The sequence below is a fragment of the Pleurodeles waltl genome, unplaced genomic scaffold, assembly GCF_031143425.1.
Source record: "Pleurodeles waltl isolate 20211129_DDA unplaced genomic scaffold, aPleWal1.hap1.20221129 scaffold_73, whole genome shotgun sequence".
In the NCBI taxonomy this organism is placed as follows: domain Eukaryota; kingdom Metazoa; phylum Chordata; class Amphibia; order Caudata; family Salamandridae; genus Pleurodeles; species Pleurodeles waltl.
The window spans coordinates 2352039-2375923 of NW_027150394.1; the positions used below are offsets into that span (position 1 = coordinate 2352039).

Below are 23885 nucleotides of genomic sequence, written 5' to 3' on the forward strand. Positions count from 1 at the left end.
CCACATGCAATGTGAAATGTGTCCTTACAACTCATTATTTGCGCTCACCCTTTACCTTGTTTAACATGGAGCACTGCTTGCCCTCAAAGCTCTACTGGCAGGTGAAGTAAGCACCAATTAGCTTTTACAATTCTGAGCTATGCTTCCCTCTAGGACCAGGATGTCTCTGTACATGCAGGCATGTACACATGGTACTTCTATGCTGTATGTGATTGTAGACGTTTAATGAGTAATTTGAATAGGTGTTGTGAATGACTTCATCAGTGATACCACTAATGTTAGGGTGAACTGTGCTGGGATGAGAAGCAGTGTACTCCCTCCCCCTTGTGTTTAAAAGGCTCCCTCGAGCTGACCAGCTCCCCTAGGACGCACCTGTGTGCCTGTGGAGTGGCACTGTGACCTGTGAGGACTTGGGCAGCATTTCAGGGGCTGTTTACTTTCTGAAGGTGGTGGGATATCAAACCCTTGTGGTGCCTTGCTAGAGTGTACATAAGGATGCTGACATGGTCATACAAGGGCCTTGAGTTTTATTTAGGTAAAAAAGCAAAAAATGTGTTGTGAAAAAGGTGGGATGAATAAAAAATGGAGAAAAAGCAGTGACCTGGGCTTTATGTCAAGGTACGTTTGTTATAAGTGTTGTAGGCATTGACAAAACCATTTATGTTTCTGAGGATCAAAGCATGGATCACAGCAAATGCACACGTTTACACTCTAATGAGAGAGCAGAAGTTAGTTGGTAGGTAAAATTAATAATAAAATGTGATTTGTAGAGCACAAGGCTGCTTCAGTGAAGTGTCCCAGCTCTGGAATACTGACAGCTAGACAGGTTGCCCTTACAGCTAGAAGAGAATCAACCATTTCCGAAAAGCCAGGTCTTCAATTTCTTTCTGAAAAGAGTTTGAGGTGGCTACCCGGATACCTGCTGAAAGAGAATTCCAAATTTTTGATGCAAGATAACTGAAGGCACAGCTTCCTGTTCTGGCTCTTTTGAATTTAGGGATCAAAGCCTATTTTACACCGGTCGATCTAAAGTTCCTTGTCGGAACATAGACTGCAGGTACTTGGGGCTGTGAGAGGCGAGGCCCTGTGCAAAAGCATAGAGCCTTAAAAGTAACTCTGTGCTTTACAGGGAGCCAGGGCAGTTTCCTCAAAGCAGTGCTGATGGAGGGGGGCTTGGGGACCTTGAGCTATGTCCTAGCAGCCATGCTCTGAGCTCGTTGCAACCTGCTGAGGCGGGACTGCGATACACCCAGCTAGAGGGCATTGCAGCAGACCAGTGCCTGGAGTACAGTTTTCTTGGCAGCTTCAGGCAAGAAATGAAGAATTTTCTTCAGGAATCTTAGTATCCCAAAACATTTTCCTGAAAGAGCATTGACTTGGGCATCAAAGGAAAGTTTATCCTAAACCTGGTAACCCTGGTTTTTACCTTGGGCTTGGGAGGTGGTGGGAGGGCCAGGGCATTCAGGCCACCATGCATTGGACAAATATTGCTCTGCTCGCCCAGGACCAGAACCTCTGTCTTCCCTGCATTCAACTTCAAGCAATTTAGGTCCATCCAGGCAGCGACCTCTGATGTGAGGGAACTAAAGGCAGGAGCGAGTTTTAGACTCCATAGAAAGTAGTTTGAAAGCCTGGAGTGTAGGTAGAGGAGATGTGTCCTCGTCTTGCCTTACTGTTCCTACGTCTGATCTGGGTGGGGTTTCGATTGATGAGATGCCCTCGTTTGAAGAGTTGATCTTCTTGGTAATGTGGCCATGAATGGTCCTGTGTGTGGGGCGTTTCCATGGCAGTGATCCCCCTGCGAGTCAGCCGTCTGCTTCCACAACTGAGCTTGCATGGTCTACTCTTACTGAGGAAGTTTTGTTTGTTATGGTAGTTGGAAAGGCAGCCACATCCCAAACACTAACTCTACTTTTCTCCCTGAATTGACCTCCAGCAGATGCAGCACATCCAGAGCCGACAAAGCTACAGGTCTATGGTCACCATGGATCCGACGTCCTGTTCCCCGGGGTAGAGACAGAGCTGCAAGGAGAAGGGGTGCTGGAGTGGCATGTCAAGAAGGCTGGAAATCGGGAACCTCAGTGGATCCTGACCTATCACTATGGAAGTGATGAGCCACAAATATTCCAGAAGTATCAGCACCGGATCATCTTTTCCGTTAACAATGCGTCACTGAGGCTACTCAGCCTGACCCCCCATGATGAGGGCCTGTACATCCTGCACTTGATGTTTGTGGATAAGAACCATGTCCTGTTGAAAGTCATTGGTAAGAATGGAAATGCTCTGGCATTTAGTGTTTTGCTGTGGGTGTTTGGATTTGTTTATGATGATGCTTGGTGGGGGCAAAGGTGTGCGCTTGTGTTGCAAGATGTCTCTCTAGTTTACAGATCAGGGAGAATAATTTACAGATTTATCACTCCGTTATATTCCCGACGCCGGTGCTTGCCCCGCGGTGAATGGCTTTTATATATATATATATATATATATATATATATATATATATATATATATATATATATATATATATATATTTTTATGGGGATGATCCCCCACCCCATAACTCCGCTCCTTTCCCCACCCTGTACACTGACACTTCACCACCTCAAGCTGCAGCACCCTTGAAAGGTCAGTCAGCTTTACAAACGCAGTGAAAAGTCCACATTATGGGGAGAACCTGACCCCTTAAACCCGGTTTACACTGACAGCAAAGCCATAATCCAGGAGTCTCGTCAAAGCCACAAACCTATAGGCTCATGACCAAACCACAAACCTAAAGGCTCTTGTCAAAACAAAGTGCTCTTAACCTTTCCCCAGAAAGTATGTAATTAGTCCTCATCTTTGAATTATTTAATGTTCATGTTTTTTGGCTTTCCAGGGAGGGGGAGGATTAGATGATGGGGTGACTCACTTTCTTGTTCTTACGCAAGGAAACGGCCTTCAGGAGGCAGTATGATCATCCAGCCAGTGTGGGTGCAGGGGACATTCAATCTAGTGAATACCCACAATGGAGCTATAATACTCACAAGTAAAGTCACTTTCATAAATGCCATCCCGGCGCAAGGATTGTTTGATCTGCTTTATTTGTCACTTGCTCAGTGGTTAATGCACATCTCCTGTGCCCTGTGGCAAGTCCTCTAGATCTGCTCTGTGCACTTGAGCACAGGGCACTTGTACTGGCTCAACCAGGCATGGGCTGCAGGTTGTAGATGGGACCCAAGGACCTCTTTCCATGTCGAAAATGGGCATTGTGTGGGGTATCCCAGAGGTCTAATGGTTACTGCTGAGAGAAGTCTAGGTAAGAAAGCTGAGTGTTCTGGGTGGCTGGGGGAGTATGTTGTGAGAAGATGTTTGTTTCCAGAGGGCAGATGGGTGTCCAGGGGGTTCTTTGATGCTCGAGACAAGGACTCCCAAGCACTAGCCCTAGTCAGAGGTGGTTTCTGCCACTCAGTATTCTGGAGTGGGACCCTCGGACCACAATATCTCTGGTCTGCTCCAGACTGCCTTTGGTCCCAAGAGCACATGGAAAGAACTATTGGTTGGATATGGATTCTGGGAAGGGTCTCATGGACCACATTATCAATTGGTCTGCTCCAGACTGCCTTTGATCTCAAGAGCACCTGGAAGGAACTATTGGTTGGGTACGTCGACCCTGAGAGAAAAAGGAGTGAATGTTTCTCCTTCGACTAGGATGCAGGCTGTATTAAGTCTTAAGTGGTCTTTAATCGAGAGGCTTTAGTAGACGAAAGGTCATGTCATCACTTGTGTTGCCAATGATTCTCAAGAGCGAAGGAGTCAATTGTGCTGCTCTGGCTGTTGGCTGTTTTGTTTTACAAAATTTAGACAATAGTGATGGGGAGCTGAGAAGTGAAAATGAGTAGACAGTCATCCAGTATCAATGTGTCTCATGCACATACGTCACCAATGGGTACCAAAGTGGCTTCTCCTAAAAGGGACTGGTGCATCTTAAAGATCCTAAACAAGTTTCCCAGCTGAGGGCCTCTTGATAAGGCTCGAGAGCAGGATATAAGCATCATCACAGAAGGGTTGTTGTGGCATTTAATTCATTGCGTGGAAGGGTGAAGTATTCATAGGAAATAAAACTCATCCCTAAATAACCTGGAATACTAATTTGAAATGAGCTGGACAAATATATTCCTTCTTTGAAGACTTTTGTAAGCAGTGAGGTTGTAGGTGTGCTGCGCCTACCTGCACTTGGCTCATATCCTAACCATATTTGAGTCCATTTCCCCCCAAACCTTTTCTATAATTCAAGTAACATTTCTTATGTGTGTGTTGTGTTCCCAGTCACAGCATCTATCAGTACTCCGGACAGGAGAGACTCTTTCTGCACTGCTAGCCAACAGCACTTTCCATGCTCGGATTTTCAACCCCATCCTTTTAATGGAACAAGCAAAACTACAAGTCCAGAATGCATGTGGTGCTGTTCACAGCTTGAGAGCTGATGGTGCAGATCTTTAGGTTCATGATGGTCTATCTTCTCTCTGGAACCCTAGAGCCCATTTCTGAGGTAAACGTGATGAAAATCCAACCGAGTAGTGAATCTGGTGTCCGGCTAATGTGTGAAGCTTCAGGTGACGTCTGGAACCTCACGTGGTGGAACAACGGGCGAGAGTTGATGCAGGACATCACCCGTGAGGGAAACACCTCGGAACTGGTCATCAAGGAGGTAGGAACAGGCTCCTACATCTGTGTCGCCTGGAACCCAGTCAGCCAATTGCAGACCTCCTACCAGATTACCCAAGAAAGCGCTGGTAAGTTTCTAGCCTCAAAGAAATTTGACATTTTTTGTTTAGCATTTCGCGACCCATAGGATCAGTTTTGTGCAAATCATTTGGGTGACACAATTTTAACTTTGTGTTCTTAGCATTGATCCATGGAGGCATTGTAAATTTCTTACTAATCGAAAAGTGTGAAGTGCAAAGTATATTTTAGATATGCCTAGACATTTTTGCTCAGATCTGGTGTTTACTTGAACCCAACACACTCATTGCAATATAGTTTGACTTGCTCAGGTACTGTCTTTTTGGGGTGGTATTAATCGATGTAATGCAAACAACTAATCGTCTGATACACCCTCCGTGAGGACTTCCTAGGGCCCAGGTTCTTTGAGGGCACACCTTTAAGTTCTGATGGTGAATGACCGTGGAAGACTCCAACCCCATCACCTTCTTCCAAAAAAAAACAGTGTTCTGTTAGGCAAAGGCCACACTCCAACTTTGATACCACTTGGTTTCCTAAAAATTGATAATGTGGTCAGTCATTTATGTGCTCTAGAATAAAGGTTCTTAACCTTTTGACTTATGTAGTCACCCACTGAATCATTACTTGAAACTGGGGACCCTACCTGAGATATTATGGGAGTCAGGGACCCCTGGCCTAAGCAATTTGTATGATATGAACCTCAAAAGGATATAGAAAAACAAGTACGCACAAAACAGATGCTCAAATATTGAAATATTTTGTTTAATTCCCAATCAAATATTAAAAGTTTTCAAATCTTCAGTTTTGCTTATTTAAAATGTATATACTTAATTTCAATATTATTTAATTTAGCAAAACTGTCATTGACACCCTGAGTAGGCTTTGAGGACCCCCAGTGGTCCCCGGACCACAGGTTAAGAACCATTGCTCTAAAACTATGAAGGATGTAACAGGCTAGTAACACACCATCACCTCCGGTGGTACCTACGACTGGTTCTTTAGCAGGTTCTGTGAGCACTCCCATTGGTTGCAGTAAGGATGGTTGGTGGCTTTGTGTTACGTGATGAAAAAAATCCTTTATTTTCCACCTACATACCAGCCGTGCTGTCGTGCTCCAGAGGAGGATGTAGTTTGTGGAAGCATTAGCACTCAACATCCATTTTATTTATTTATTTATTTATTTAATGCGTTTTTATATAGCGCGGACTTTACCCGAAGGTGTCAGAGCGCTTCACAATAGGCAAAGTAAAGATACAAGAGGAGAAGAATTACAAGTGAGCCTGTTACAAAAACAAACGTTACATTACAAGAGGCAAGTGATAATTGTGCAGGTATCAAGAGCAAAAAAATACATGAGGTAGCAAACGATACGTTACGAAAGGAAAAAGTGACGTGTGTAGGTTACAAGAGCAAATAAAGTACGAGTAGAGGTAAAAAAAAAAAAAATTGCAATAAATGGTAGACACTCAAACATTAAAACTATAGTTACGTTACATGAGGCACTGGTGGCCGTTGTGCATGAATCAAAAGCAAACAAGATATAAGAGGTAGCAAATGATACGTTGTAAAAGGAAAGGTGCCGTGTGCATGTTACAAAAGAGTACAAAATACAGGTAGAGGTATAATACTGCACTAAATGGCAGACACTCAAAACACAAAAAAACACCCTGGGAAGGCACTTCTATAGGCATGGAGAACAGATTTTCCCATAATGGAAGGACTTCCTTCAGAAAACAGAGGGCTTGAATTAAATTTGGAAGTGTCTTTGAAGGAGGAGAGCTTTGAGGTCAGTTTTGAAGGCCTGGGAAGAGGTGGTGGTCCGAAGCTGAGGCGGAAGTGAGTTCCAGATTCTCACCGCGTTGCCTGAAAAGGATTGGGCCATCGATCTTTCCTTCTTGAAAATGGGAGGTTCAAGCAATAACTTTTCTGCATTACGTGATGGTCTGGAGCCCCCATAGAGTTTCAGTTTATTCACCAGGTATCAAGGGGAGGAGGAGTGCAAGGCTTTGTGGGTGATACATTCAGTTTTGTAGATAGATCTTGCCTCTATGGGAAGCCAACGGAGGGTGGATAAAATGGGTGTGATGTGGTCGCTTCTTTTGGCCCCATATATGAAACGAGCTGCTGAATGGAGAATAGACTTCAGGGGGGAAAGGTGGGATTTGGGAAGGCCAGTAAGAAGAGAGTTGCAGTAGTCCAATCTGGAGAGAACCAGCGATTGGACCAGGGTTTTAAGGTCGTGCTCCGGGAAGAAGCGACAAATCCCCCATGTGCTGATCTTTACCGTGGCCACCACTCTGTTGTCCGAGTTTAGTTTTGGAGACTATAAATCCATAGAAACACGTTTCATGGCACAGTTATTAGTATCCAGTCGGTCTTGGTTTTCAAGAATGAAGCAAACTGGATGGATTTTGAGATCTTGTTATAGGGAGCATGGGGGACCTGGTTGACACTTTGTGAAGGAAACGTGTGCAATTGTTCGGTACAGAAGAAACTGATGCTAGTAGGTGAGGGTTCATGCACCGCACAGTCCTCAGTAGACATGTTTACCCAATGTATCCTCCATGTGCAATGCACTCTGATGGGTGAAGCACCTGGGCCCTCCACTGTGTGGTGGCATACCACCAAAGACACTCGTACTGTGCTTGACTTCACTATCCCATTAGGGCCCAAGTTGACATACATCGAGGGATAATGGCAGGGAGGGGAAGAGTCCCATCACCGCTGCTATACCTAGCAATAATAGATTACTAGTAATCAAAGATGTGTGCCTTCAGTTCCTATCCCGTGGAGCCCCTCTGCTTTCTGACACTACACTTCCATAATACCCTGCTGCCCACTGCCACAATGATGCTGTTGTTGACATGTTGAGGACTAGTGTGGGAGATCTGATAGACAGAAGTGGAGGAGGTGATCTATGGAGAGAGATGTTTGTGGACGGGGGAGATGAGGGCCAGGTAATCATTGGGTATCCCCTTTAGTGAGGTGTCAGACAATGAAGACAGTATGGCCGACCCATCCATTCCTGCCATTTCTCATCCTTCTGACATGTTGGCCTACATAGTGCGGAGCGGTACGTGTCCACTTCGCATCTGTTGCCCCTTATGTCTGTCTGAGGCCGTGTTCAATAGATCTACTGTTGTCTTGTAGACTGCAGATTGGAGTCAGTGGAGACCCACCAAAAGGTCTTAAGCTCTCTAGAAGCCAAGAGTGTCCCATCTGCCATTATGGTTGAGTTGAGGCCCAGTACATAGGAGAGGGAAGGGTAAGGCGCTGGGGTCTTGTAGGAGGCTGGCCTGGCTTATAGTGGGTACCTGATGGTACTTACACCCTGTGCCAGGTCCAGTTATCCCTTATTAGTAGATTATTAGTGTTCTTGCAGCTTAGGCTGATAGAGGTAGCTGTAGCAGAGCAGCTTAGGCTGAACTAGGGGATTTGCAAAGCTCCTACTATACCACTTATATCATATAGCACTATATCATAAGAAACACAATACTCAGAGTTACTAAAAATAAAGGTACTTTATTTTAGTTACAATGTGCCAAAAATATCTCAAAGGATATACTCCATTAGGAGGTAAGTAAAATACACAGAATCTACACACAAACCAAAATCTGTAGAATACAATAGGATGCAATAGGCCTAGGGGAAACACAAACCATATACTAAGAAAGTGGAATGCGAACCACTTAGGGATCCCAGGCCTAGTGTAGTGTGTAGAGGGTCGCTGGGAGTGTAAAAAAACAGTAAGGGTGTTCAAGATACCCCACCCCAAAGACCCTTAAAAGTAGGAGTAAAGTTACCCTACTTCCCCAGAAACACACTAAAGTTGTGATAGGAGATTCTGCAAAGACCACAACAGACTGCAAAGCACTGAAGACGGATTCCTGGACCTGAGGACCTGCAAAGGAAGGGGACCAAGTCCAAGAGTCACAAAAGTGTCCAGGGGGGGCAGGGGCCCACTAAACCCAGGATGAAGGTTCAAAATGGCTGCCTCAGGGTGGAAGAAGCTGAAGATTCTGCAACAATGGAAGATGCCAGGAACTTCTCCTTTGCACAGAAGATGTCCCACGGCGTGCTGGAGGATGCAGAGTTGTTTCCACACAGAAAGACCACAAACAAGCCTTGCTAGCTGCAAAGGTCGCGGTTGAAGAAAATGGGTGCTTTCCGGGCCCAGGAAGGACCAGGAGGTCGCCCCTTGGAGGAGGAGACAGAGGGGACGCTCAGCAACACAGAGAGCCCATGCAGAAGCAGGCAGCACCCGCAGAAGTACTTGAACATGGGTTCAAGACAACTGAGCACTGTGGTCATCTGAACACTACAAAGGAGGGTCCGACAAAGCTGGTGGTCAACTCCGCGAGTTGAGCAATGCAGGATGGGGACCTGGGCTGGGCTGTGCTGTGCACGAAGGAATCCTTGCAAAAGTGCACAGAAGCCCTAGCAGTTGCAGTTCACGCAGTACAGAGGATTACTGTCTGGCGTGGGGAGACAAGGACTTACTTCCACCAAATTTGGACAGATGGACCACTGGACTGTCGTGGTCACTTGGATCCAGCTCCTGTGTTCCAGGGACCACGCTCGTCATGATGAGAGGGGATCCAGAGGACCAGTGAAGCAGACGTTCGGTGCCTGCGTTAGCAGGGGGAGGATTCTGTCGACCCACTGGAGATTTCTTCTTGGCTTCCAGTGCAGGGTGAAGGCAGGCAGCCCCCAGAGCATGCACCACCAGGAAACAGTCGATAAAGCCACAGGATTAGGCACTACAATGTCGCTGGTAGTCTTCTTGCTACTTTGTTGCAGTTTTGCAGCCGTCCTGGAGCAGTCAGCGGTCGATCCTTGGCAGAAGTTGAATAGAGAGATGTAGAGGAACTCTGGTGAATTCTTGCAAGTCGTTATCTGAGGAAAAGCCCACAGGAGAGACCCTAAATAGCCCTCAGAGGAGAATTGGCCACCTAGTCAGGTAAGCACCTATCAGGAGGGGTCTCTGACGTCACCTGCTGGCACTGGACACTCAGAGGCCTCCATTGTGCCGTCACACCTCTGCATTCAAGATGACAGAGGTCTGGGACACACTGGAGGAGCTCTGGGCACCCCTGGGGTGGTGATGGACAGGGGAGTGGTCACTCCCCTTTCCTTTGTCCAGTTTCGCGCCAGAGCAGGGGCTGGGGGATCCCTGAACCGGTGTAGACTAGTTTATGAAAGGAAGGCACCATCTGTGCCCTTCAAAGCATTCCCAGAGGCCAGGAGAGGCTACTCCTTTGAGGCCCTTAACATCTATTTCCAAAGGGAGAGGGTGTAACCTGTCTGTGGGTTGGCAGCAGCGGTAGCTGCAGTGAAAACCCCCGAAAGCCGGTTTGGCAGTACCTGGGGTCCATGCTGGAGCCCTGGGGATGCATGGGATTGGCACCCCAGTACCAGATTTGGCATAGGGGGACAATTCCATGATCTTAGACATGTTACATGGCCATATTCGGAGTTACCATTGTGAAGCTACAACAAGGTTTTGACCTATATGTAGTGCACACGTGTAATGGTGTCCCCACACTCACAAAGTCCGGGGAAATTGCCCTGAACTATGTGGGGGCACGTTGACTAGTGCCAGGGTGCCCTCACACTTAGTAACTTTGCACCTAACCTTCACCAAGTGAGGGTTAGACATATAAGTTACATAAGTGCAGTGTAAAATGTCTGTGAAATAACGTGGACGTTATTTCACTCAGGCTGCAGTGGCAGTCCTGAGTAAGATTTGTCTGAGCTCCCTATGGGTGGTAAAAGAAATGCTGCCGCCCATAGGGATCTCCTGGAACCCCAATACCCTGGGTACCAAGGTACCATATACTAGGGAATTATAAGGGTGCTCCAGTGTGCCAATTAGAATTGGTAAAAATGGTCACTAGCCTGCAGTGACAATTTTAAAGGCAGAGTGAGCATAAGCACTGAGGTTCTGGTTAGCAGAGCCTCAGTGACACAGTTAGGCACCACACAGGGAACACATTCAGGCCACAACTATGAGCAAGCAGGATTCCAATGAGACAGGCAAAAACAAACTGACACACAAGTAGAAAATGGGGGTAACATGCCAGGCAAGATGGTACTTTCCTACGGGTCTGTTCTAGCTGATAGTATTACTTATGTGTGTGGTGAACCCAAAGCTTGTTCTTTACTAATGCAATGGTTCTTTCTTTTCATTGGCTGCCAGTGATGAGGATACATGTAAGTATATTCATTCATTGAGTCACATCTGTGAATGGACAGTACACTTAAGCTGTATATAAATATTTGAGTCCTGGCATGGGATGTCCCCTTTATTAACACATATGATCCTGCTTCTTGTTTGTGTTTCTCAGTGACCCTATATGTCGTGGGTTTCCTGATTGCTGCAGTAGTTTTCAGTCTTCCCGTCTACGTAAGTCAGATCTCCCACCTCATCTGCCAGACGCCATGTTGCGAACCTGTGAAACAGAAGGGTAAGTTTGTGAAGTATTTGTTGTGGCGGATTGTACAAGGTCGGGTGGGTGGGTCGAGGACATGGGTAGGATTCTAGGTAGAATGGATGGGTTGGAAGTGGGAGTGTTGAGTAAGGGTTGATGGAGGCGCTACGTTTAGGGCAGAGGTTGTCTTCAGCGTGAAGCGTTTGGCTCACTTTGTTCTCTGACCACCCAACATTATAAAGCAGTGGCGACCAGGGATACAAGGTCTTTGAACTGAGCCTGCCATTTTGGTTGTCTGCAGTGGGTACAATGTAAGAAGCAATGTCATACATGTTCAGTGGGTGGGTTTCGAGTAAGATTGGAGTTCCTACACTTGTGGGAGCCATGCTGTGCACCATTCTGGTGATCCCTGGGAAGAGCAGTTCTGATCTTGTGTGACGTGAGCAGAGAGTTCAGCATATTTGTGATCCATGTTAGTGCAAATGTGAAACCGGTCTGAGGCACAAATTAAGGTGTCTGAGCTATCATTCACAGTCACTCGCTCTTTGAAGTAATGATCCTGTAATCACTTACTCAATGTCCCAGGCAGATGAACGTGTTGCTGCTAACCCCGGAAACATGTGTAGCACAGTCAAGGGAACGAGCCCAGAGTTGTGTTGGATTGATTGGGCAGCTGTGGAAAAGGATGATGAGCTGAAGATAGAATGGGACAATAAAATGAATTTTTTATCTTAGGGTCCCTCACTGAATGAGCCATCACAGAAGAGACGAGGGACATGAAAAGACATGCAATTTAGAACAGTGGTTCCCAACCTGTGGTCTGTGGACTCCTGGGGGTCCACAAAGACTACTCAGTTGGGTCCTCGACTGCTTAGAAAATAAAATAATATTAAAAGATTAATAAAGGGTATATACATTTTTAAAAAAAAGCAAAATGCAAATCTGAACATTTTCAAATGTTCTGTAAATGTAAAGGAATTTAAAATTGGAAGGTAAAAATTAAGTTGGTGTTCTCATTTTGGTTCGTGGAAGCAATGCATTGCGCCAAACAGAATGTGCTGTGGATGACTAGTGTTTTTTTTTTTAAATATTTGTTTGACAGTTAAATAAATGATTAAATGTTTTGTGTATTTGTTTGATAAATACTGTATTTTTGTGTAGTGTTTTGTGGTTCAAGTCATCGAAAATATCTAAGCCGATGTCTCCTGCTTCAAGTAATGACTCAGTGGGGGTCCTCGGATTCATTGGGGGTGCCTGGGTTCCAGTAATGATTACGTGGAGGTCCACAGGAGGAACAGCTGGTATAGAAGATATACATTACTTTGGCTGACCTTCTAAGGGAAGCCTTTTGACATCACCCGTAAGAGTACTGAAGCCCAAGAGGGGGTTCCTTCTCTACACACTACAGTGACACGTAAGCTTCGGAACCATGTCTGGTCTAGGAGACAAAGGGACCTCTATAGCTTCAATTATTATTTGTAAATAATTGCTACTATGTACAGGGGCCCAAAGAATTCCCTAGGACGCTCTTTCTTCCTTCACACTACACTTCTTGTCACTTTATCTCATGAGTACCAAGACCGCCTCGTCTGGAGTCCACCTCATGCCTTTCTCCCCCCTCTACACTCCCTCTCAGGCTCACTCTTCTGTTCTCTTTACCCTCTTGCTCTGGGTCAATGTCTGTGGCTGAAGATTAAGCCCGCTTCCCCACGGATGAATGTTGATGCCCTTGCAACTACCTGTGTGCATTAGGCACTGCCTTCATTGAGACTGTGGTAAGGGTGATGGGGGCTTGGTTTACTTTCTTTGTATTGCCACAGTAACCCAAGACTGTGTTGTCTTCCATCTGAACAGTCGATGAGTTTGGGCTCGCATCTTTCATCTGCTGGATCCTCTTCTTGATCTGTGCCGTGGTGTCTGCCTGTTTAAGACTGATCTTCTCAGGCTCATCTGGTGAGTAGGAGTACTGAGTTTAGAGGGACAATAGCTGCTGCTTCAGCAGGAGTGTGTGTGGGGGGGGGAATGTGCGTGGGGGAATGTGCGTGGGGGGATGTACGTGGGGGGATGTGTGTGGGGGGAATTTGTGTGTGTGTGGGGGAATGTGTGTGTGCGTGGGGGATGTGTGTGTGTGTGTGTGTGTGTGTGTTTGTGTGTTGGTTGACATGCACTGGACTGGACATCATCGCTGATTAGGGGTGGGTGAATTTGCTTAGTGTCTTTTTATTCTTTTATGATAAGTGTAAATCTCACAAGAACATTTAATGCTGGAACATTTACTTTGTCTTCTGCACAACAAACTTCAGTATTCAAGTGGGCATAAAGTAAAAATGTATAAAATGAAATGCATCATAATGGAAGTTGAAAACCTTTCATAGTAAATTTAGGTTTGGGGAGGTGATGTGTGCGTTGCAACACCCAGAGTTTTTGCGTAACCACAATGATGTAGTCTTTAAGTTGATTATTTCTGTTTGGACCCCTATGGCCTCTGTGTCCATGCCACAAAGCTGTAGCAAATCTTAGACTCATGACTAATGTGTAATTGATGTGCATACTTGTTGTTAAAAAACAATCTTATTTTTGTAGCTTGTCCAGCCTGTAAACTTGCCTTCTTGGTGGCTCTGGGAAGCAGCCTTTGCATGGAATTCTTGTGGTGGTTGCTCAAAACATGGACCAAGTCACAAAGCCAGGAGAACTGGATGAAAGAGATGAACCAATGGATAGTCAAACATATGAAAGGTACAAGTGTGCATACCTACCATAAACATATGGAAACTCTGGAACCAGAAGGCCTGGGTGCCACTACATCATGGCTCTTGAATGGACCAGAAAGGGCTTCTATGTGCATGTACATCAAGTCACTAACATTTGCAGCTCTGACCCGCCTGCTTCTAGTGCATGCCCGCATTTTGTGTGCTAGCATTGGTACAAGAACTATTTGAGACCAGCTGTCCATAATACAGAGCAAGCACTGCCTTCTCCCAAAGGGGCTACCAGATTTCATCAAGAAGAGGAGTCAGGAGGTATAGGGTGCATGGATATATAGCTCCATGGAAGTACACAGTACCAGGGGGCTCAGAAACGAGGTGCTCTACTGAGTACCTGGTCATTTGACACTCCCTGCTTTAATATGGATGTCTGCTTCACAGGTCACACTCAACTACGTAACCCCTCGTTCCATGGAGATGCTAAACAAGCCTTCCTTCCTAGTGCTGGTTACTACAACTTGTCTCGCAATCCTTCAGGTGAAGAGAAGGGGTTGCCCCCAGGAGTTCTGCACAGTTTCCTTATTGACAACCATTGTCCAATGCAGTAATGCTAGTCTGGTCTGGACGATGAAATTTCCCAGGTAGCGACCTCTGCTCGCTGTACATACACCATGGTGGAGCTACCATGTTGGTGATGAAGGGTGGCACCCTAGCAAGTGGTTGGCTTTTCCTGTTGATCCCATTTCCCTGGCAAATGTACATCACAAATTGGGCATCGAGAGACCGCCTCAGAGTCCCCTTCTATCTCCCGCCATCAGACCATATCTTGATGAGAACTATCTTCGAAACTAGCCCTAGAGTACGTGACTCTGGCCTCCTCAGTCCCACAGTAGTGTTTGTAGACTGTGTCAAACAGCGAAGTGATGGAAGAAATGCTTGAATCAATCTCAGCCATTGGCCATCAGTCAGGCCACATTCCAAACCATTGTCTTTTGTCTACTGTGAAGCCCAAAAGATAGGTACAGCCACATGTAAATCAGGCTTGGTCCCTCTCCAGTGGGGTCCAACACGGTGCCTAATGTGAGCCGGTGGTTTCTGGTGCTCTTCACCAGCACTTAATTTTCAGCACCAGCACTAATGACAGCTGCCACATAGCGGTGCTGTTTGTGTAATTTAAAGATGGCGTGTGGAACTGTTTTTTTTTTTAATAATGAAAAGGAACTAATACAAGTTACCAACACCATTCATTCTTATAGCTTCGGGGGGGTGTTCAAAAAGCCTAAATTGTCACACTTGTAGCAGTGTGATGGTTAGTAGTTCTATAGGTGCTGGTATTGGCAGAGCTGACAGTGCAATGGGTGGTGCAAGCTGTGATGGCCTCCTGAGTAGGGCTTTTGCACTTATTATTTTTTTTAAAGAAATTAAGCACTAGAACAACCCATCCTGAACTGCAAAGCCAGACCCTCGCCAGGTGTGAACACAGACAGCCACAGGCCGGTTTAGGCCTGCATAGGCCCTGTGAGCACCCGGCCCCTGCCGGGCATACCCATCTCTAGGGCATCATGGAAAGAATTAATGCATTAATCTCCTCTTCAAGTTCATTGCTTGGGGCCGCATTATCCACCTTCTTGTAGCGAGTGGCAAATTCAAAGGAGTTCACTTTTCCATGTCTGGGAGAGGTTGATTCTAAGGTGGGCACATCAGACATTCTTTATCGCTTGGGCCAGAAACATCAAAGTATTGTTCTTTATCACCAGATCCCTGTTCCTGTTCACTAGAGTGCAGGCACCTGGCATCCTTTTATCACATCTGGTGTACTTTAAATGTCTAGGTGTAAACAGGAAGCTAGTTCCAAGTCCCGCAGGACCATCCACACTCCCAGCCACAGTAGGACCTGTGCATCGGCCAGTCAAAGCCTTGGCCCTATTATAATTGCTTTGGCAGCTGCCAGTCAAGGGGACACCACTCTCCTTGCGTCTTCTGTCACTGCTCATACTATCCCAGCTTTGTCCGCCCAAGACTAGACACCCCAGCATGACTGTCGGACTTCAGGCCGGTTCCAACTAATTGAACTAAGAGACTGCACATGGTTGAGCGGCACTTCTCATGGCTCAAGAATGACGGTGAAGCCTTGTTCATTCAGGAACCGCCTCCTGCAGGAGAAAACTACATCAATGCTTTAGTGACCATATTGTTGTCCTTCAAAGACCCTCGCCAGCTGTCTTCATGGAGCTCGATACCTCAGGCCAGATAATAATTGAAGAGCCAGTGACTGAGATTCAGTCAATAAAATCAACTATCTTACTGGTCACCGGATGATGCTCTATCCCTGCAGACTTGCAGCCTCTAGTATGGGCACCACTAGGGTAACTGAAATGAGAACCTTCTCTTCTGATCTCTGACAGTAATTCATTTCTGTCTCAAAAATCATTGTGTCTGGTGCCCCTTATAACTGCCAGTGCATCAGCCAATATGACACTTTGTGTGACCCATATATTGTGATCCACTTGGACACGGTGGAGTGGTGGGCTCTGAACAGTGTTGTCCCTGAAGTTTAGACTGAATTCCATCTGATCAACTAAAGACTACACCCAATGTTGTTTCTACTCCTAGAACCTTTCTCTGTCAAGTGCTTGTAGCCTTTGTCTGCAGTGATGCTAGTCTAGCTGTGTCCTAGAGCTACTATTGCTAAATGTATAACTACTAGTGTATCCGGCTGTCCCAGTTCACAAACTGTCTCCACCCAGTGTCTAAGCACACTTCAGGTAACTATGGCAGCTCCAGGCGCCAAGGAACAAACCTAATTGACTTATGTTTTTTTTTTAGGTCGCAGCCTACCAGACGGCACAGCTGTCTGGTTTACTAAGGACCTCTTAGGGACATTCAGAAATGTGACCTAGGAATGCATTCTGCCCATTGCTTGCCATTGGCTTTGTGGTTTGTAACTTCTATTTTCTTTCTTTCCATTTGCCAGCTTTATTTGCTTTAGACTGTCCAGCTTGAGTTTTTACCTTCCCTTTCCCAAACCTTATCTACAGTAACAAGTAAGCACTTGTTTACCTTTCTTTCTCTGACTTCATAGTAAGAGGATTTATGTGACAGTCTTGCTGGTTACTGAGGGTAAGAAAGAGTTTTTCTTCTAGCACAGGACAACATTTAAGTGAACTTTGTAAGTATTTGAGAATATATCCGAATTAGGAAAACAAATGAAGCACATTTTTTGTTATTTCCGAAGTGTTTTGGAGACAAATACTTTAATATAATCACAACAAATCATTACACTGAGTGATGCAATTTCCACATATTTTCATCTGTGCAGTGTATAGTTTTATTAGTAAAACAGTACGTCTATGCAAATATTATGGTATTTTCAATTGAAAATATGTTGTTTGTACTGACAGTGTGCTACCACAACGTGAATACTCCAATCTACGCTACTCCACTCTACTCTGTACCATTCTACACCACTCTACTCTGCACAACCCTACTTTGTACCACTCCACGCCACTGCACTCAGCACCACTCCACTGTGTGCCTCTGCACTCTATGCCACTTGATGCAATGCCTCTTACTCTACCATGTACCAGTCTACTCTGTGCTAATAAACTCTTTGTTACTCTACACCATTGCACTCTTTGCCACTGCATTCTACACCACTCCAATCTACTCTGCACCAATCTACTCTGCGCCACTGCCCTCTATGCCACTTGATGCAATGCCTTTTACTCTACCATGTACCACTCTACTCTGTGCTAATAAACTGTCACTCTACTCTACACCATTGCACTCTACACCACTCCAATCTAGGCTACACCACCCTACTCTGCACAACTCCACTCTGCGCCACTGCACTCTATGCCACTTGATGCAATGCCTCTTAGTCTACCAAGTACCACTCTACTCTGTGCTAATAAGCTCTGTCACTCTACTCTACACCATTGCACTCTTTGCCACTGCATTCTACACCACTCCAATCTAGGCTACACCAATCTACTCTGCACAACTCCACTATCTGCCACTGTACTCTATGCCACTCTACAACACTGCACTCTATGCCACTTGACTCCCCCCTGAGCTGCTCCACCCTGCACGAAAACACAATACACAGAGTTTCTAAAAATAAAGGTACTTTATTTTTATGCCAATATGCCAAAAGTATTTCAGTGAGTACCCTCAGTAAGAAGGTAATATATATACACAAGTTATATGTACACAAACCAAAATTAGGTAAGTAATAGCAAGAAAAGTAATGCAAACAGTGTAGAATCACAATAGGTTGCAATAGGAGCACATAGGTATAGGGGCAACACAAACAATATACTCCAAAAGTGAAATGCGAACCACAAATGGACCCCAGACCTATGTGAGCTTGTAGAGGGTCACTGGGACTGGAAGAAAACAGTGAGGGTTAGAAAAATACCCCACCCCAAGAAAAGTAGGAATAAATTACACCTACGACCCCCAGAGAGCACAGAAGTCGTGATAGGGGGATTCTGCAGGAAGAACAAACACCAGCAATGCAATAACAGTGGATTTCCAGACCTGAGTACCTGTAAGACAAGGGGATCAAGTCCAATACTCGCGACAGTGTTGAGAGTGGGCAGGAGCCCAGGAAATGCCAGCTGAAGATGCAAGGAAGCTACCACCTGTTGGAAGAAGCTTGGAGTTCTGCAAGAAAGAAGAGGACTAGGAACTTCTCCTTTGGAAGACGGATGTCCCCACGTTGCGATGGAGCTTGCAGAGGTGTTCCCACGCAGAAAGATTGCAAACAAGCCTTGCTAGCTGCAAGGGTTGCAGTAGAGGTTTTTTGGGTGCTGCTGTGGCCCAGGAGGGGGCGCCCAGCACCTCAGGCAGCCCTCACAGAAGCAGAAAGCACCCGCAGAAGTACCCTAACAGGCACTTAGAAGAAAAATGAACCAGAGTCCACGCGAAGTCACAAAAGGGAGTCCCACAATGCCAGAGGACAACTCAGAAGGTTGTGCACTGCAGGACGGAGTGCTGGGGACCCATGCTTGGCTGTGCACGAAGGAAATCCTGGAAGAGTGCACAGGAGCCGGAGCAGCTGCAAATCACGCGGTATACGGCTTTGCAGTCTATCGTGGGGAGGCAAGGACTTACCTCCACCAAACTGGACTGAAGAGTCACTGGACTGTGGGAGTCACTTGGACAGAGTTGCTGTGTTCCAGGGACCACACTCGTCAGGATGAGAGGGGACCCAGAGGACCAGTGTTGCAGTCTTTTGGTGCCTGCGTTAGCAGGGGGAAGATTCCGTCGACCCACGGGAGATTTCTTCGGAGCTTCTGGTGCAGGGTGAAGGCAGGCTACCCCCAGAGCATGCACCACCTGGAAACAGTTGAGAAAGCCGTCAGGATTAGGCACTACAATGTTGCTGGTAGTCATCTTGCTACTTTGTTGCCGTTTCGCAGGCGTCTTGGAGCAGTCAGCGGTCGATCCTTTGGTAGAAGGTGAAGAGGGAGATGCAGAGGAACTCTGGTGAGCTCTTACATTCGTTATCTGAAGAATTCCCCAAAGCAGAGACCCTAAATAGCCAGAAAAGGAGGTTTGGCTACTAAGGAAGGAGGATTGGCTACCAAGAGAGGTAAGAGTCTATCAGAAGGAGCCTCTTACGTCACCTGCTGGCACTGGCCACTCAGAGCAGTCCAGTGTGCCCCCAACACCTCTGTTTCCAAGATGGAAGAGGTCTGGGACACACTGGAGGAGCTCTGGGCACCTCCCCTGAGAGGTACTGGTCAGGGGAGTGGTCACTCCCCTTTCCTTTGTCCAGTTTCGCGTCAGAGCAGGGCTGGGGATCCCTGAACCGGTGTAGACTGGCTTTTGCAGAGATGGGCACCATCTGTGCCCATCAAAGCATTTCCAGAGGCTGGGGGAGGCTACTCCTCCCCAGCCCTTCACACCTATTTCCAAAGGGAGAGGGTGTAACACCCTCTCTCAGAGGAAATCCTTTGTTCTGCCTTCCTGGGCCAGGGCTGCCTGGACCCCAGGAGGGCAGAAACCTGTCTGAGGGGTTGGCAGCAGCAGCAGCTGCAGTGGAGACCCCGGAAAGGCAGTTTGGCAGTACCTGGGTTCTGTGCTAGAGACCCGGGTGTTAGAAATGGGGTTTCTGGTTGGCTAGGGTATGCACCTCAGCCAGGCAGGACTTGCCCACTCTAGTCAGGGCAAGGGAGTTACACGTCCAAGATAACCCCTGCTCACCCCCTTGGTAGCTTGGCACGAGCAGTCAGGCTTAACCCGGAGGCAATGTGTAAAGCGTTTGCACAACACACACAGACATGTGACGCAATATCCCCACCACAAAGGAAACACAACACCATATTATATGAAAATATACTGTATTGTACACAACACAATTATCAGACCAAACATCACATATCAGTACTATCCTGCTACCTTAGCAGTTGTCAGAACGTTACACATTAGTTACTCTGCAACCTAGCAGTAGTCACAGATAACACACAGGTTACTCAGTATTCTGCAACATAAGCAGTAGTCAGGAAAACACGTTATTACGTCACAGCACTTGTCATAAGAATATCATAAAACGCCCATAGTAGGAACATTAGAAAACATATGGCAAGTAAGAAAAAAAATATTAGCAAGCATGTCCATAAAAGGAACATTTGCATACACATATGTAAAAACATCTAACGCAGGTAGGTATATATATGAATCAAACAAAAGTCTGTAGAAAGAACTTTGGATTGCAACTATATTGGTCCTTTAAACAGTACCTGGTTGGATGAAGGCACCTCCAGTGCCTAGAAGGCGAACAATGGGGCCCCCGGCGCTCCTATGCGCAAAACGGGGGCCTTCCTTATACTCTGGGGTCAGAGGAGGGCGACATGCAGCTCCTCTCTTTTATAGACAGGCCCCTCCGGGGACCGTGATTACTGGGGGCCCCCCAGGGCCTCAACCGGCCCTCACGAGGGGGGGGCCAAAGCCAGCAAAAACAACTTAGGGCAGGAGGGGGACACCACGCACCCCCTCCGGTTTAATGACAGGCCCGTCCCGGGACCTGTGATCTCTGGGGGCCCCCCGGGCCTCCACTGGCCCTTCCACCAAGCTGGGGGGAGCACAATAATGCCCATTTTACCTAACAGCAGAAAAGGAGCTTCCTGCTCCTAAAGCAGAGGCCAGGGGAAAGGGGGCCCCCGCGCCTTCCCCTGGTCCTGCCGTGAAGCCACAAGAAGATCGGACCCCTTCTGGGGCCCGAGCAGACACTCGCCTGCACATGATGCGGTGCGCGAGTGTTCTTCCAGCTTCCCGGGCCGCTGCGGTGATCTTATTTAAAGGGGCACAATGCAGCAAGGAGCCTACGAGCTCCCAAGGCTCCATAAGAGCGCTGCAATCAGCGCTATGGCAGCCGCAACAACGGAGAAGCACCCCTCGTGAAGAAATGGATGCAGGGGTCAGGGGCCACAGCACCCTACCCCTGGGGAGCAGAATCTTAAGACAAGGTCCTCAGGTGGAGGGCCCAGCTACAGGCCAGCACAAGGGAAAGGCAGCAAGTGGCAAGTCCTTCACAGTGACCAGGCAGGTCACAGGTCAGCACAGCAGCAGCAGTCCATGGCGGTTCCTGGTGAGTCCTTTCAGCCGTTGGTGTCCAGTTTCAAGATGATTCCAAGAGTCTCCAAATTGTGGGGAAAATTCCCTGTACTTATAGTCAGTTCTTACAGTGTTTTACAATGGTAGGGAGAGGAGGTTCCAGCCAGTTACAACTGGTTATGGGAGTGCCCCCTCTCTCCTTTCAGCACAGGTTCCAAACATCAGTGGGGGGTTAACGACCCTATTGTGTGAGGCCAGGGCACAGTCTTTACAAATGCAGGTGTTCCCCGCCTCCCACTTCTCTCAGCGCAGGAAGGCTATTCAGTATATAGATGCACCTCTGTGACACCTCCCCTCCTCCCTGTGTACAGGCTGTCTGAAAAGTATGCACAAAGCCCCAACTGTCACTCGGCCCAGATGTGGATTGGAGTCAAGCTGCAAAACACCAGAGTCATAAGCACAGATAAATGCGCACTTTCTAGAAGTGGCATTTCTGTGATAGTAATAAAAAATACACCCACACCAGTAAGCAGCATTTATTATCACCATCACAACCATACCAAACACGCCTACACTACCCCTCATAAATCAGACAATACCCCTTACACATAAGGCAGGGCATTTCCATTGCAATCCTATGAGAAGGCAGCACTCACAGCAGTGAGACACCAAGTTAGGCTGTTTGTCACTACTAGGACAGGCCATGCAATATGGCACATGTCCTGCCTTTCTACATACATGGCACCCTGCCCATAGGGCTAGCTACGGCGTACCTTAGGGGTGACTTACAAGTAGTAAAAGGGGAGTTCTGGGCCTGGCAAGTAAATTTAGATGCCAGGTCCCTGTGGCAGAAAACTGCGCACACAGGCCCTGTGCTAGCAGGCCTGAGACAGGTTTGAAAGTCTACTTCAGTGGGTGGCGCAAGCAGCGCTGCAGGCCCACTAGTAGCAATTAATTTACAGGCCCTGGGTATAGAGATACCACTGTACAAGGGACTTATAGGTAAATTAAATATGCCAATTAGATATAAGCCAATCATACCAACTTTAGATGGGAGAGCACCTGCACTTTAGCACTGGTCAGCAGTGATAAAGTGCTCAGGGTCCTAGAGCCAACAGCGAGAGGTCAGAAAAACCAGGAGGAAGGAGGCAAAAAGACTGGGGATGACCCTGCGTAAGGCAAAAAGTCTAACACCGGGGGATCATGGAATTGTCACCCCAATACCAGAATGGTATTGGGGTGACAATTACATGATCTTAGACATGTTACATGGCCATGGTAGTGACCTATGTATAGTGCACGTGTGTAATGGTGTCCCCGCACTCACAAAGTCCGGGGAATTTGCCCTGAACAATGTGGGGGCACCTTGGCTAATGCCAGGGTGCCCACACACTAAGTAACTTTGCAGCCAACCTTCACCAGGTGAAGGTTAGACATATAGGTTACTTATAAGTTATGCATGTGCAGTGGTAAATGGCTGTGAAATAACGTGGATGTTATTTCACGCAGGCTGCAGTGGCAGGCCTGTGAAAGAATTGTCAGAGCTCCCTATGGGCTGCAAAAGAAATGCTGCAGCCCAATAGAGATCTCCTGGAACCCCAATACCCTGGGTACCTCAGTACCATATACAAGGGAATTAAATGGGTGTACCAGTATGCCAATGTGAATTGGTAAGTTTAGTCACTAGCCTGTTAGTGACAAATTTGGAAAGCAGAGAGAGCATAACCACTGAGGTTCTGGTTAGCAGAGCCTCAGTGAGACAGTTAGGCACTACACAGGGAACACGTATAGGCCACAACCTTTTGAGTACTGGGGCCCTGGCTAGCAGGATCCCAGTGACACATAACAAACATACTTACAACATAGGGTTTTCACTATGAGCACTGGGCCCTGGCTAGCAAGATCCCAGTGAGACAGTGAAAACACCCTGACATATACTCACAAACAGGCCAAAAGTGGGGGTAACAAGGCTAGAAAGAGGCTACTTTCCTACACCAGTTCTATCACCTGCCATAAATGTCCACAAATTCTGCCTCTGTGTGCTAGGATCCCTGCAACCCTGCCCGCGGATGTTTATCTGGTGCGCCTAGGTTGTACTTCGATGCGCTATAGAAAGCTGCCACTCTAACTTAAGGCTGAATTCTGCATGTGGTCTGTAAGCATTGCTTGGTGAGGCATGTGGAACACAGCCCCATTCTCCTACAACAAGACAGTTTAAACTTAAACAAATTAGCTGCAATGAATTCACTTAAAGACATGGAAACCGAGCGTACTCGTTAGTTTAGAAAACTTCACACAGGGTGGGGCGTAGTCACCATTACGTGATGTAAACACTCACTTTCACTTGCTCTCTTGCACTGGATTAGTCACTCTTGCTCCGTCACTCATCACTTGTTCTCACTCATCGAATCACTAACCTGCTTACTTTTACTCACTTCCCTATTTTCTCGCTCACTACTAGATA

General features: G+C 46.8%; 1 protein-coding gene across 2 annotated transcripts in view; it reads left to right on the forward strand.

Annotated features, from left to right (window-relative positions):
• Nucleotides 1–23885, forward strand: part of LOC138281245 (uncharacterized) — a 75275-nt gene that overhangs the window by 35064 nt on the left and 16326 nt on the right. Inside the window, exons 2-7 of one of the 2 annotated variants that reach the window (XR_011200888.1) lie at nucleotides 1937–2266; nucleotides 4515–4772; nucleotides 11070–11189; nucleotides 13008–13106; nucleotides 13737–13889; nucleotides 16685–16795. Coding sequence is in view for 1 of the 2 variants with exons in the window: in XM_069219567.1 (XP_069075668.1) it covers nucleotides 1937–2266; nucleotides 4515–4772; nucleotides 11070–11189; nucleotides 13008–13106; nucleotides 13737–13889 (960 nt within the window). In the remaining variant the exon portion in view is untranslated. The remainder of the gene's footprint in view (nucleotides 1–1936; nucleotides 2267–4514; nucleotides 4773–11069; nucleotides 11190–13007; nucleotides 13107–13736; nucleotides 13890–16684; nucleotides 16796–23885) is intronic. The other variant, XM_069219567.1, reaches the window with a different exon arrangement.